This window comes from Panthera tigris, chromosome B1, assembly GCF_018350195.1.
Source record: "Panthera tigris isolate Pti1 chromosome B1, P.tigris_Pti1_mat1.1, whole genome shotgun sequence".
Taxonomy (NCBI): Eukaryota; Metazoa; Chordata; class Mammalia; order Carnivora; family Felidae; genus Panthera; species Panthera tigris.
In genome coordinates, this window is record NC_056663.1 from 79,050,788 (window position 1) to 79,065,816 (window position 15,029).

A 15,029-nucleotide genomic window follows, 5' to 3' on the forward strand; every position below is an offset into this window, starting at 1 on the left:
ACAGGAGGGTGGGCCCTGGGCCTCCAAAGATAGCTATTGTGGGGGGTCTGGGGAGGACCAGCAACATCAAGGCTCACCCTTCTTGCTGTATAGAAAATAAACTGTAGAAACATCTTGGTGGAAGCAGGGAGACCAATTAAGAGGGCTTTGCAGTAATCCATGTGAGAGATGCCAGCCGCATGGGCCAGGGTGAGATGGGGCCCGGGGTGGGGGGGTGGCGGGGGGAGTAGAAGTGGCCATATTCTGAGAATATCCGGAAGCTACAGACAATATATGCCAACAGACTGGAGGTAGGGTAATAGAGTAAGGGCCAAGGATGGCCATAAAGATTTTGCCTAAGCAACGGCTTGAATAAGATACCTAATTAGCCAGTGAAGACGGAAATTTACTTACAGCATGAAATTCCCTTCAGGATCTCTGAAAAGAGAGATAAGGGGAAAAGACAGGTAGAATGCTGCTGGCATTAGGAGAGTCTATAAAAACAACAGCTGTCATTTCAAAATGGGCAGAGGGAGCATATGGAACAACTGTATGGTTTTCTACACAATGTGGAACGAGGAGAGACTGGAGCCCTACCTACCTACAGTATTGTAGTGAGGATTAAATGGTATAAAAGCTCCTTTCTCTTTTATAAACTTCCAAACGCCATCCAAATGTCAAAGTTATTAAAGAGGAAAAAGTAAATGTGACATGTGGGGAATGTCAAAATGACCACACACACACATAGTGTGCAACTAAATATCTGACATTTAAATATAAACCAGCTTTATACTAGAGCCAATGTTATTAGCGTCATTTTGATGATACTTCAGTAAAAGTATGTTATAATGCTATATTATGCCCAGATTCCTTAGGTGTTTAAAAATAAACAAATAAGAAAAAAAAATCACACTGTTGTGGGATGAGTCAAGATCCCAACAGCTGCAAAACAGCATTATTTTTAATGAAAACATATGTTCCAAATTGCAAACCACTGAGTTTCCATTCAAGTGTGTGAGTGAGAAAACACAAGTGCCAGGGAATTTAGAAAAGAGAAAGACAGACAAAATGAGAGATAAGATATAAATTCCTTTCTCCTTACACATGGCTCCCTCCAAAAAAAAAAAAAAAAAAAAAGAGTCTATTACCACAAGTAAAGCAGATGCTCTCTTTCCAATGAAGCTGAACTTCCTGAATCTTCAGCATTACATAAGATTAATGCTGTCTTCACATAAAAACAAAATGGTATATGAGCTTATTAAATTCATTTCTTCACAGTCTTGAAAGCCAATTAATGAATCTATTCCCCCCAAAATAATATACCCGTTCTTCAGTAACGCTGGATAAAATTGTTCCCGTGAAAATATACTCAGAATCAAAAATGTTAATACTATGAATCTATACTGAATTAATCACTGTAAGATGTATTCATTATTTTGCGTCTTGTTCCACAAGAACTTTTTTTTCTCCCCTTAATTCATGGCATTACCTCTTCGTTTTTTTTTCATCCCTAGATGAAAAGTTCACAAAAGAAAAGCACACTTTAAATGGAAAAGACATGCACTGCTCATTGAATTTAGGAACAAATTAACAGAAAAATAAAAACAATACCTCTTGTAAGTGTGAGTCTTTCTTTTTGGCTGATAAATTCAAATGCTTATCAATTAGACTATAGTTCTTTTCTGTTTCTTTGTCAAACTTCTTTTTTTCTTCCTACAAGTCAGAAAACACAGACAACTATGATTAAACAGGAGGGAAAATGTATGTGCAAAGTTTATCTACTAGGAAGCTCAAGATATGAATAGTATCTAAAAATAAATAAAGTACCACTGAGTGTGAGGAAGCTATCTGAAAAATCTATCTGTACCCATGCCACTGCTTACGAATCATCAAAGCAGCGTTAGGATTAAAGAGTCACTCATCTTTTCTTTTTTTCCTTTAATGGGCTTTTTACCGAGCACATTAGTTTTCAACTCTTCATACTTAGTGCTTAGAATTAACACCATGTCACTTGTCCCTCATTAAAAGAAATAATAATAAAAAAGAACACAGGGTTAAAACAGCAAACTTGTGCAGATTTTGGCATAGAAATGGGATTCTTTTAAAACTGAGTAAATTTTAGTCTACATAAAAAAAGGAAGCATCATCACAATTGGGGGGAAAATCTTGGGAAAGATTTTAATTGTCCAGTGTGAATATAACAGTAAGACCCTCTGATCAGAAACATCATCTCCTTTCCCAAACTTTCCCAGTGATTTCTGTAACACTATTCAGAATATGTATCAATAGATCAGTCTACAGGGCATAAGGTAAACACTGACACCTTTGTACTGAGACTCTGTGATTAGCATTACAAACATTTCTCAGGTACTGCCTAGAACCAGCATTTGCTTCCTTTGTCGATAGAAGCTTTTTGAGAAAACAAGTATCCTAGGTTAAATACAGAAAAGATAGACGATATCCTCTGCCAATTTAAGTGGATTTTTAATAAACATTTCTGAGCACCAACAAGAGCACACTATGTCCTCATGCCCTCAAAATGTTTCCATTAACTTCAAACTCTCCCTAACTCTCCAAGGGCTCCTGGAAAGGAACATTCTCTTCCCTATTTTCCAACTTCTATTTTCTAAAGCAAAAACGAACATTTCCCATCTTTTCTGATATGATCTTTTTCTTATTAGGCAAAGAGACTGAACAAAGCACGTGAGAAGTCTGTTTCTTCACATTTGTCATTATTTTTTCAGGACATGGGACTACAAAAACTGTGGGAACCGAGGACAGAGCCTCTGCTGGCTCATCCCACACGGAGGGAAGACAGTCTCAAGAACGGATGTTTCTTCCCATTTCTATTCCAAGTTGAATTACAAATTAGCTACACAACTTTGAAAAAAAATTCACAACACAGAACTTTAGTTTTCTTACTGAAGAAGTCAGGGATTTTTTTTTTTGTACTTGCTCATTTTTAGATCCAATCCTAAAATTCTGTGACCCTATGGATCACCTACGTGTGACAACAGTCACACTTTTGTTGACACAGAAGCACTTTTTCTTTATGCTCTCTAGGTTTCATTTACAGCTATTTAAAAAAAAAAGTTTAAGGCATGAATACAGTTACTCTCTTTTCTGCTTTTTATTACTACAGTTTTCATCAACTATTTTGGTGACTCACAGAAAAATAAAGTAAAACAAACATATGGCCACTGTTTCAGAATCTCCACTATTTTAACAAGCTGATATGGTAGAATGCATGCTGGATCTGGTGTGAGAAAACCAGCTCTCATCCTGGCTACTTAGGACTGTGACTGCACCAGCCTCACAGCGTTCTCTGAGCATGTTTCTCACGTTCAAACAAAACAGGAAGAGAAGGCATTCCGCTGCATTCACCACATGGTTACCGCAAGGCAGGATCGTGTAGTAAAAAATGCTCCCTAGTGCAGATTCGTACTTACCAGGAACACTGAAAATATTTTTACGCATTTGATTTCATCAGAATCACAGAACAGGACAAAGGAAGCAGTGATGCTAAAAAGAGCAGTCAAAACACCCGGCACACTCAGCAGCAGTGGGGTTTGTAAGTTAACACGTGGGTAAAGTTGAGAATGAAAGAAAGCGGGGGTATCAAAGGCTTTATGCAGAAAGAATTCAGCCAAGAAAGAACATTCCACCCACCAACGAGAGTGGAAATGCATTCGTCCACATGTGGTATGGCGTTATACAAATGCTGCTGTGTTTTGTTTTTAAATCTTAAGACCTAAATAAAATTATTTCTTCTTGCATTTGTTCTCAATGCCATTACAGGGCAGTATTGTTTCTTTGTGCTCATATGGCTTTTGTGTTACACATGGGAGTATAGGCTAGTATACAAGCCATGTCATCTGATTTTTCTGGAACAGCTGAAAAACCCAGTGATTTTTAAATAGTGGCTACCGGGCACCTGGGTGATTCAGTCGGCTGAGCATCTGACTTCGGCTCAGGGCATGATCTCATCAGTTGATGAGTTCAAGCCTTGCATTGGGCTCTGTGCTGACAGCTCAGAGCATGGAGCCTGCTTCAGATTCTATGTCTCCCTCTCTCTCTGCCCCTCCCCTGCTCATGCTCTCTCTCTGTCTCAAAAATAAACAAACATTAAAAAAAATAAAATAGTGGCAATCGGTTTTTTTTGTTTTTTTTTTTACATTTTAACATGAGTAAGACAAACAAAATTATGTTTACAGGTTAACTATGATTCACTGAAAGTCAGCTTGTAATTGGTTACAAAACCTATGCCCATGCCCCATGACCCCCTCAACCCCCCCCCCCCAAAAAAAGTAAAGAACAGTTATTACTTAAAATAGTGTAACCAGGGCACCTGAGTGGCTCAGTGGGTTAAGCAGCCGACTTCAGCTCAGGTCATGATCTCATGGTCCATGAGTTCAAGCCCCGCATCGGGCTCTGTGCTGACTGCTCAAGGCCGGGAGCCTGCTTCAGATTCTGTCTCCCAATCTCTCTGCCCCTTCCCCACTCATATTCATATTCATATTCTCTCTCTCTCTCTCTCTCTCTCTCTCAAAACTGAATAAACATTAAAAAAAAAACAACAGTGAAACCAAATAAGGTGTATGCTGTATAAATGGTAAAGGGAATTCAGAAACCTAAGAAACAAAACTTAGTATTTTAAATATATTAGAAGTAAACATACTTTTTAAGGTTGTATCATAAATCACTGGATAAAAAATATTATTCAACTAATGGTGTTGGTATAATTAGTTAACTACTTGGAAATAGAGAACTATGTCTCATATCAAAATTAATTCCAGATGGATTGAAAGAGTCACGAGTAAAAAATGAAGCCGTAAAAAAGAACAGTTTCATCAGATCTCACAACAGACAATACTTTTTAAGCAAAAAAGAAATGGAAGAAGCCATGAGAACTTCTAAATATCAAAAAATACACAACAGACAAGCTAAAAGACCAACGACAAAGCAGGGAGAAGATGCAATTAATATATAAGAAAAGAAGTAAATACTCCTAATACGTAAAAACACTCTTAAGATTAACCAATTTTCTGCTAAAATCACATATTAGTATTTCCATGGAAAAATGAATAAGGAATATATAAAGAATTCACAAGAGCTTGAGATTGTGAATTGTCCACATTTCTTTAGAGCATTAGAATTTGCTTTGGAAAAAGGGGGGAACTTTTTAAAGTTACCAGGTAACTTTTTAAAAATGTTTTGGTTATTTTACAAACTTCCTGGGATGAGGAAATGAAAGAGCTTATTTTACAACGATAAACATTAAAATAATAAGGCGTGACTAGTTTGGAGAACTAAATACTTTCTTAGAGATTCCAACTCTTCCTCCCTTATTTAAGTAAGGAGAATGGGGGTGGGGTGAGGGGGGGGGAATACCACCCATGCAAGAAACAAGATTCATATTACACATATACTTGGCAGGAACACCTTTTAAACTGCAATCCTGATGTCCAAGCCTGATACCCAATTGTTCTGTAATCTCTGTTCTTACCCTCCCCTGGTCTACCAACATCCTGCAAGCCCAGATAAAAATGCCATCTCATCCATGAAGCGCCCCCTTACCACTCAATGGTGATGAAAACAGCACACCCTCCCTTAACTTCTGCACCAAATGTCACCTCTCCCTGTTTGACAACTCACTTGCCTTATCCAACCTCACTCTCCCCCTTTCTCTAAGTCCCTGCAGCCTACCCAAAGAAATGAGAATTCAGCTTTCCCTCCCCCACAGAATCCAGCACCTAACTCCACACCCAGGAGACATCTGTCAGAGGATGAGAGAAGGAAGCCTGTGGCTGCAGTGGCACCAAAAATGACAAAGTTGACGGATACCCTGAGCTACTGTGCAGGGTCACCTATCCATCATCTTCGCACTACCTGGCCAGGAAGGTCATAAGCCACGGTACTCTGGCATGTCACCTCTGAAGCTTGCAGCATCCAGAGAGTAGACAAAAACCTGAGCGGTTCTTGTTTGGCAAGTTGACACAGAGCAAGCCATAAATGGGATAATAAGATAAACTGCAACCATGTAGGCCAGGCCCCACTCGAGGCATGGGAAATACACTATCAAGTTCATTTAATCCTCACAAAAACCTTCTGAGACAGGGGTCATTAGCCTCATTGTAAAGATCAGCAAATTGAGAGCTGGAGACCATGAATGCCCGAATCCACACAGCTAGCTTACGGGCAGAAATGGGATTCAAACAAGAAGGAATCAGGTCTTGGGGCGCCTGGGTGGCTCAGTTGGTTGAGCGTCCGACTTCAGCTCAGGTCACGATCTCGCGGTCCGCGAGTTCGAGCCTCGCGTCGGGCTCTGGGCTGATGGCTCAGAGCCTGGAGCCTGCTTCCGATTCTGTGTCTCCCTCTCTCTCTGCCCCTCCCCCGTTCATGCTGTGTCTCTCTCTGTCTCAAAAATAAATAAACGTTAAAAAAAATTTAAAAAAAAAAAAAAAAAAAAGAAGGAATCAGGTCTTCCTGAAAGACTTTCCTGGCACTCCAAGTTGAGACAATAGGGCATGTTCCAGAGCACCTATGCTTACCTCAATTATAGCACTTTTTAGTGTTTTGTTTTGTTTTGGTTTGTTTTGTTTTGTTTTGCATCTCCCCCACACTCAGAGTTGACCATGTCTTGAAGGCCAACTAGTGTTTTAATTCATAGTTGTATACTGGGACTCTTCCCTTATGATAGGTGCTGGTGTTTTATAACTAAAATGAAAAAAATATAATTAAGTCAACATTTTTTTCTGCTTTGTCAAACATAATTTGAGAAATTATTTAAGTAGATTTGCTTTTCACTCATATTCACTCACTGCAGTCATTTACAGAATCTCAGGAAGTCAACTTTTATTAAATATTTAGTCATTAGATATAATCTTGGAAAGAAATATAAAAGAAATTTGGCACAAGGGTCTCTGAAAGGCTGAGGCTGTAAGTTATAATATATGAAATGAACATCTTTTTCAACCCTTCTGGTTACATTTTTTTATTCCAGTGAATAAAATAGTAATTGGCTCTTTCAGACTAGCATTTGAGTTGGCTCGATTATCAATAGTTTACTTGCATCTGTTTGATATTTGCATGCATGCTGCCACCTGCATGAGGCCACATTTTCATTACTAGATTGTTCCAATCTCTACAAGAGAAATCTTAAATTCTCCAATGTAAGTCATAGCAAGTTGGGATATTTCTTACAGAGTTTACACAACGGCCTACTAGGCTCCTATGTCGTTCAGGGCCCATACTAGTTTCCTAATTTGACTAAGTGGCTAATTCGACACTTAATGAGCAATGGCTCTGGATAAAGTGTTGTGCAGACACTAGGGTAAGTGACAAGCCCCTGGGGAAAGGAAAGAGCTGCAGAGGAAGTAAAAGCTGAGTGAGGCTGTGAAGGGAACTCTGAACAGGAACCTCATGTGACACAGCACAGAAGGACCTGTGTCCTACGACGAGAAATGGAATTTTTCCAACAGACAGGAGAACACGGCAAGCATGGAAGAAAATCAGCAGAACCTCCAAGAACCAAGGAATGAGCCCAAACCAAACACATATGATGGAAGGAGAACAAATCCATATGGAGGCCAACAGTAGAAAAGAATAGCTCAGGGCTTTTGAAAAATCCAGCTTGCAAAAACCTAGCAGTTCAGACATATTAAAACCACAAATTAAACACGTCACTGAGATTCTGGAAACCCGAGAAACTAAGAGTGAACAGAACGGAAACAGCTCCAGTTGAAAGGCAGAGGGTAGGACACACCAGGTGGGGAAGGAGAAGAGAAAGAGAAGATCCACATTCTAACAAGGAGATCTGAAACATTCTGCTGTGGTCAACTTTTAAAGGCTTTTTTTTTTTTAATCCCCACATAAAAACTGCTTTTTTAAAAAGACCTTTAACTTACATAAAGTTATTTTTAAGTGTCCCAATTAATGAGTGAATAAAAATATAGGTTTGTCAAAACATGATGAAATATTCAAGAAGTACAGATGTAGAAAACCAAAGATCCAGATTACAAACCTTTATACAAACCCTCTTCTAGAATTATCAGTGGAATAGGTTATTTATCAGATACTTTATATATTAAGACAAGAGTGGAGGCCAGTAGTAAATAAAGAAAGCACAGCCTTTTTCTCTTCAACACAGAACAATCTAGATTTAAACACTGAACGTCTAGAGACAGATGCTTACATAGCACACTATATAACCTAGAACATCACCATTCTCTACTCTTTAACATATAAAACTTTGAGTAAAAAAGGCCTTCTCCCTGTGACCCACAAGGACTTGCCTCCTCAAATAGTATCCATAGTATGACAGCCAACACACATACTGTACTGAACAAGAACATATGATAAATCCTTCACAAACTTAAAGACAGTGAACAATGAAGGAATAAAAAAAAGGGGGGGACTTCAGGATGGAATCTGGCCATGAAACAACTCAAGGCATAGACTAAAATTATTAAAATAACTTCTTTTAACATGGCAAGCTATTCTGCAAGGTGCTTGCTGGATATATACTCTGAACAAGTACAACATTAGAAACAGGAAAAGTTTTAGAGGGAGAAGGAGTCAGTCAATAGAAAATTCAAGGTTAGAAATGTATAAAAACTCAGTAAGGGGGCACGTGGCTGGCTCAGTTGCTAGAACATAGTCTATCAGGGCTGTGAGGTCAAGTCCCACATTGGGCATGGAGCCTACTTAAAAACAAACAAAAAACAGTAGGGTGGATGGCAAATAAAAAAGAAAATATATTAAGTCATATTCATTTCCCATTTCCATAATATAATCCTCACTCACCACCACCATCATCCAATTAATAAGAAACGGACACTGTTTACATTCAGTACCTGCTAATGAAGTGTTAGAAAACAAACAGTCAAGGTGTTCGAGCTTTAAAACAGCCTAAAGACAAGATCAGAGAAAACAGAATCATAAAATACAAAGTAAAGCAGTCAAATCCTCAAATCTCTCATTTTACAGATAAGGAACTATAAAGCCAATTATCTGCCCAAGGTCACAGGTGTGAAAGGAGACCTCCAGTGTCCTGCTGCAAATCCAGAAGACACAGTCAGCTTCATGGAACTCAGCAAACAATCCAGGAAGAGGACTTAGAGGGTGCCTGACTAATCTCCTCTGAAAACATAGCCCTTCATTAAAAAGGTAAAATAGTATGCTAAAAGGAAATGTATCTAATATTTTAACAAGTCACAGGAGAAATGATTCTTTAAATAGCAACTAAAAAGCTGGCACTCTTTGGGCCCATCTGTATAGCTACAGTCATTGAAGCCACAGAGTTTATTTGTACAAAACCATTTTAATATTTTGCTTAGGAAGATGAAGAAAAAAAAGCTTCACAACCCCAAGCCACTGGTGGGGAGTGGGGAGAATCCAAATGTAAAAACTCTCTTCCCTACCTAAAAGTGATGTTATTCTCTTCCGGGCCAAGCCAAAAAGAGTCAACACATGATTGGTACTTTTTGTCCCTCAGGTGAATGCACAAAATTCAGGAAAGGTTGGTGGAAATTACTTCTCTGGGATAATTGCAAAGCTCATTAGTATTGGAAGTTGCTAAATAGATCTCAGGCTCCCTGTGGTAAAGTCACCAAGTTGTTCCCAGAAATCCTGGCTAACTTCCAGATCCTTGAGTGCGGGCTGTTGTTCACCCACCTCTGAATCCCCGGCACCTATCTCTAACAACACTGGCGCGTTAAGAGAAGCTCAGTAAATCTGTGTTACATTGAAGGAAATTATGTCCCCAAAACCTAATATTCTCTTCCTAGTTTCAACGGCATCATGGTGTAGCGGCATTTCTAATCTTAAACCCTCACATAACGCTACACTCCTCCATAAAACTGAGGCGTATGAGGAAATCAGTGTACTCCTCACAGAGGTAAGATGCATCTATTCTGAGTGCATGTAAGGTCTGGTTAAAGATATTTTCAAACCTCTATGTGGGAAGGTGTAGCCAAAGATTGCTAGAGGTTTTACTATCCCGTCCAGGTGTTTTTGTTTGGTTTACAATTTCATACCCCCCAAGGGGAAAAAGCACATTTACAACATAAAACAACAGATGGTTTACTCCAGCATCTCCTTCCAAGCCGCCAAATGCGAATCGAGAGGACAGTGAAGCAGCAGAGGGACGTCCATCTTCCACGTACAAGTGTGCTCAAATTAGACACAAACCTTTACGGCTCCAAGTTGCTCTTTTCTGAATTTTTCCAAAGGTTTAATCAGGGTTTCGGTTACACTTAATGCCTAGAGAATGAGAATGATAACAAAAGAACATCGTATTAGGTTTCCAAAGAGGGAAAAAAAAAAAAGTCAGTATTTCATTTCCCTCTTCCACCCCACCCAGAAATAAAATGAACAACATATTTTAACTACTTTATCTCACGCTGCCAATGCAACCATCAAATGACTTCTAAATTTATTAACACACTGGATCTCCATAAATATTTTCAGGGAAGAGGAGGTGGGGCAATGTGCCAGGGAAATGTGAAACAGTCCCAACACAGCTCTTTCTTCAGGGAAATAGCAAGCCGGTTGTCTTTAAACAACAAAGGGGTCTATCACATTCATTAACAGAACACTTCTGTTGGAGATTTTTTTTCCCTCCCCCTCCTCAGAAATTTACAAGTCAATTACATTCCTTTACTAGTGATCAGACTACATTATGTAAGGACTCAGTTTGTGGCTACAAGTTTACACACTCAGTCTGACTGAAAATTACTCATAAGGATTGAAGGTGTATATGCAAAGCAGAGTCCCTGGAGCTCACAACAAAGTAAATACTGGGCATGCTGGCAAACAGTACAGAAGGAGGTCAATGTGGTAGGAGCCATATACACACTCCAACCACTTGTTCTTCTATTGGCTGCTTTGGGGCTTTTCCTTTGAAGACAAGAACATGCAACAAACAATGCTGAAAATGAAAATCACAGGGAATATTTACCTAACGAAAATGCACTGAAGAGTATGCAGGTGAGTAGTGGTCTTCTCACCCTGTATTTCTGGAAGATCAGAAATATCCAGAATAGAAAAGGAAACTTCACAACACTTTACAAGAAAGTTTCATGCCTCTTTTTACACACACACACACACACACACACAAAGGCTTCCAGAAATCCAAGCTTTAAATTACAGAAAAACTAAGTTACTTAGAAAAGTAAAGGATTCTGAATTTAACCAAAAGCTCCTTTGCAATATTCCATTAGATAAGGATTTCTCCCAAAGAAATCCTCAAAAAATGACTATGCCTACTCAAGATAGGGAATCCTCAAAAAATGACTATGCCTACTCGAGATGCCTAGAGTTCGAACTCTCTTCCCCAGGCCACAAATTAGGTTCCACTCACTCCCACTCTGAGAATTTATAACTTAACTATCAAGGAGCTGGGGCAACAGAGAACTAAAAGAAAGAAGAGCAACAACTAGTCAGGGGAAAAGGATCACTTTCAAAATACTACATCCATTTTATCCTCCCTATGTTGTTGACCATGTGACCTACAACAATGGCAAACCAGAAAGCCCTTTGTCCTAAAGAACAGAGCAGGGACAAAGCACATGCCAGGAATCCCAACTACTCAGAACAATATGGAATGCCTCCAGCAGATATGAGAAGTTCTGCCATACGTTTTTAAAGGGCTCCATCTGACACACAACATCTCACAATAATTTAAGGCGCATTTCTATTAGCACCAGTGTCACTGCCTAGCCTACTCCTTTTCCGAATAAACCTACATATAAGTATATATATAAATACATTCTCCAGGGTGGATGGCCCACTCAAGAAAGAAGTCACCCCAGCATGACAGTGCTGGGAACACAGAGGCTAATAAGTGCTCAAGTTCACAGAAGATAGGAGCAGAGATTCAAAATCATGTAAGTCCAAGCTTAACCTTAACCAATGTACAACATTGCAATGAAGTACCAAACAGGACTTCCCCTTTCCAAGCAGTCATCACAATAAACCCTGTATTTCATGAAACAAGTATCTGCTGAGCATTCAGCACCAGGTGCTGGAGACACAACTATGAACAAAGTAAGTACAGTCCCTGCCCTCCTGGAACTTACTGTCTAGCAGGGAAGACATGATGCATACGGGAACATGTAAGAAAACGTGTAGCTGCAAATTCTAGTAATTCCTTCGAATGGTGAACAGAACTAAGGTGAGGAATTTAGTAGAGGATTTATAAGGAAGAAACTACCCAAAGAGAGCTCCATCCAAAAAATGACATTTAATGGCACAAAAACAGACACTCAGATCAATGGAACAGAATAGAGAACCCAGAAATGGACCCACAAACGTATGGCCAACTAATCTTTGACAAAGCAGGAAAGAATGTCCAATGGAATAAAGGCAGTCTCTTCAGCAAGTGGTGCTGGGAAAACTGGACAGTGACATGCAGAAGAATGAACCTGGACCACTTTCTTATACCATACACAAAAATAAACTCAAAATGGATGAAAGACCTAAATGTAAGACAGGAAGCCATCAAAATCCTCGAGGAGAAAGCAGGCAAAAACCTCTTTGATCTTGGCCGCAGCAACTTCTTACTCAACACGTCTCCAGAGGCAAGGGGGAAAAAAGCAAAAATGGGACCTCATCAAAATAAAAACTTCTGCACAGCAAAGGAAACAACAGCAAAACTAAAAGGAAACCAACAGAATGGGAGAAGAAGTTTGGAAATGACATATCAGATAAAGGGTTAGTATCCAAAATTTATAAAGAACTTATCAAACACCACACCCAAAAAACAAATAATGCAGTGAAGAAATGGACAAAAGACATGAATAGACACTTCTCCAAAGAAGACATCCAGATGGCCAACCGACACATGAAAAAATGTTCCACATCACTCATCATCAGGGAAATACAAATCAAAACCACAATGAGATACCACCTTACAACTGTCAGAATGGCTAACATTAACAACTCGGGCAACAACAGATGTTGGCAAGGATGCGGAGAAAGAGGATCTCTTTTGCACTGTTGGTGGGAATGCAAGCTGGTGCAGCCACTCTGGAAAACAGTATGGAGGTTCCTCAAAAAACTAAAAATAGAACTACCCTATGACCCAGCAATTGCACTACTAGGTATTTATCCAAAGGATACAGGTATGCTGTTTGGAAGGGACACATGCACCCCGATGTTTATAGCAGCACTATCAACAACAGCCAAAGTATGGAAAGAGCCCAAATGTCCACTGATGGATGAATGGATAAAGAAGATGTACACACAATGGAGTACACACAATGAAGTATTACTTGGCAATCAAAAAGAATGAAATCTTGCCACTTGCAACTACATGGATGGAACTAGAAGGTATTATGCTAAGCAAAATTAGTCAGAGAAAGACAAGCATCATATGACTTCACTCATATGAGGACTTTAAGACACAAAACAGATCAACATAAGGGAAGGGAAGCAAAAATAATATAAAAACAGGGAGGGGGACAAAACATAAGAGACTCTTAAATAGAGAACAGAGGGTTACTGGAGGGGTTGTGGGAGGGGGCTAAATGGGTAAGGGGCATTAAGGAGTAGATACTCCTGAAATCATTGTTGCACTATATACTAATTTAGATGTAAATTTTAAAAATGAGATTAAAAGATGCCAAAAAAAAAAAAAAAAAAGGCAGGGAGGAGAAATGACATTTAAGTGCATATATGAAAGATGAGAAGGAATTAGAGGTGCAGAGAGCAAGGGAAATTGTTTTCAGCCTGAACCCAGCAGAGGTAAAGGCTTGAGGTGAGAAATTTGTATATGACAGGAAATAGCAAAAGGCCAGTGTGGCCGGGACATAAAGAACAGAGAAGTAAATGGAAAGACAGGAGTGAAGGCAAGGGACCAGAACATATAGGACCTTGAGAGCCCAGGGAATGAGTTCTTTCATTTTGGGTATGATGTAAGCCACGGAAGGTTTTTAAGCCAGGCACTAACACAATGATTATTTAGATCTTTTAAAGATTACTCTGGATTCTCTGAGAAAAAGAGATTAGAAGTGAGGAAATATGGAAAGAGAGAAACCTGCCAAGAGGCTTCTAGAATGGTACATATAACAGAGGATGGGGGGCTGGAATAAGGTCATGATAACAAAAATAGAGTTTTCAGAGATATCTGCAGATAGAATCAAAATAACTGGTGATGGACTGAATGTGGGAAAGGTGGGCGTTCCCAGGATCACTCCCAGATTTCTGGCATGAACAACTGAATACCAGAAACACTATTTATTGAAATAGGAAAATTATGAGCAAAAGCAGCTAGGAGCAAGCACTAAGGAATTATGCTAAATCTAAGATACTAGGAGACACCCAAAAGATAGTAAAACATCTAAATGCCCACGTGAAGAATCCTGAAAAGACGGTTCCAAATTTCTAAGGTGGGAGGAGATGAGATGGTGCCCATGCATGGGTGTTGACCTGTCACAGGAGGAGGGATCTGCCCCTCCCGTGTAATAACAAGTAAGAACACAAGTACTGTATCAATACAAATGAGTGTGAAGATCTCATGAAGAGAGGCTGGGAGTTGCTACCTGATGGTTATTTTTTCCATGAAATACAAGGCAAGATCACGTACAAGAGAGGTTGAGCACGGGAAAAAGTTTGAATAGTGAGGAGAATGAAGGAAAATATCATTACAAACCGTGAGCAGAGCACTTCCTAGAGAAACATGAACATTACTAGGCAGGGCTACAGGCCATTTGAAATAACTGAGCAGCAGTTTGGGAAGACATCCATCTGCCTTGCTGTGCGATTTTCTCTAGCAATGCAGGGAGTGAGTGAGCAGTTAGGTTTAACCAAGGTAAGAGTATTTCCAGGACATGTGAACATATCAGCATAGTACTGATGTGGTGTGCACAGCACAGGCAAGTTGCACAGGTGAGGGAGCTGACTGGGTAAAAGAGATTTCTGGAAGGGGATAAAACAGAGCCCGAAATAGGACATACGAGTTCTCCAGGCAAAGAGTAAGGATACACTTGATCTCAGCCAAAAGGCCGAGAAGCGATGTCAAAGAGTAAGGATAAAGGGGAGAGGAAAAC

The 15,029-nt window shown here is 39.5% G+C and overlaps 1 protein-coding gene across 4 annotated transcripts in view; it reads right to left on the minus strand.

Moving 5' to 3' along the window:
* The window catches only part of ARHGAP10 (Rho GTPase activating protein 10), a 322,459-nt gene that overhangs the window by 209,332 nt on the left and 98,098 nt on the right, over positions 1 to 15,029 (minus strand). For 3 of the 4 annotated variants that reach the window (XM_042983812.1, XM_042983811.1, XM_007091814.3), the window contains exons 4-5: positions 10,171 to 10,242; positions 1,591 to 1,692 (exon numbers count right to left, since the gene is read on the minus strand). In XM_042983812.1, coding sequence (XP_042839746.1) covers positions 1,591 to 1,692; positions 10,171 to 10,242 — 174 coding nt within the window. Of the gene's footprint in view, positions 1 to 1,127; positions 1,205 to 1,468; positions 1,490 to 1,590; positions 1,693 to 10,170; positions 10,243 to 15,029 lie in introns of those variants that run through there. The other variant, XM_042983813.1, reaches the window with a different exon arrangement.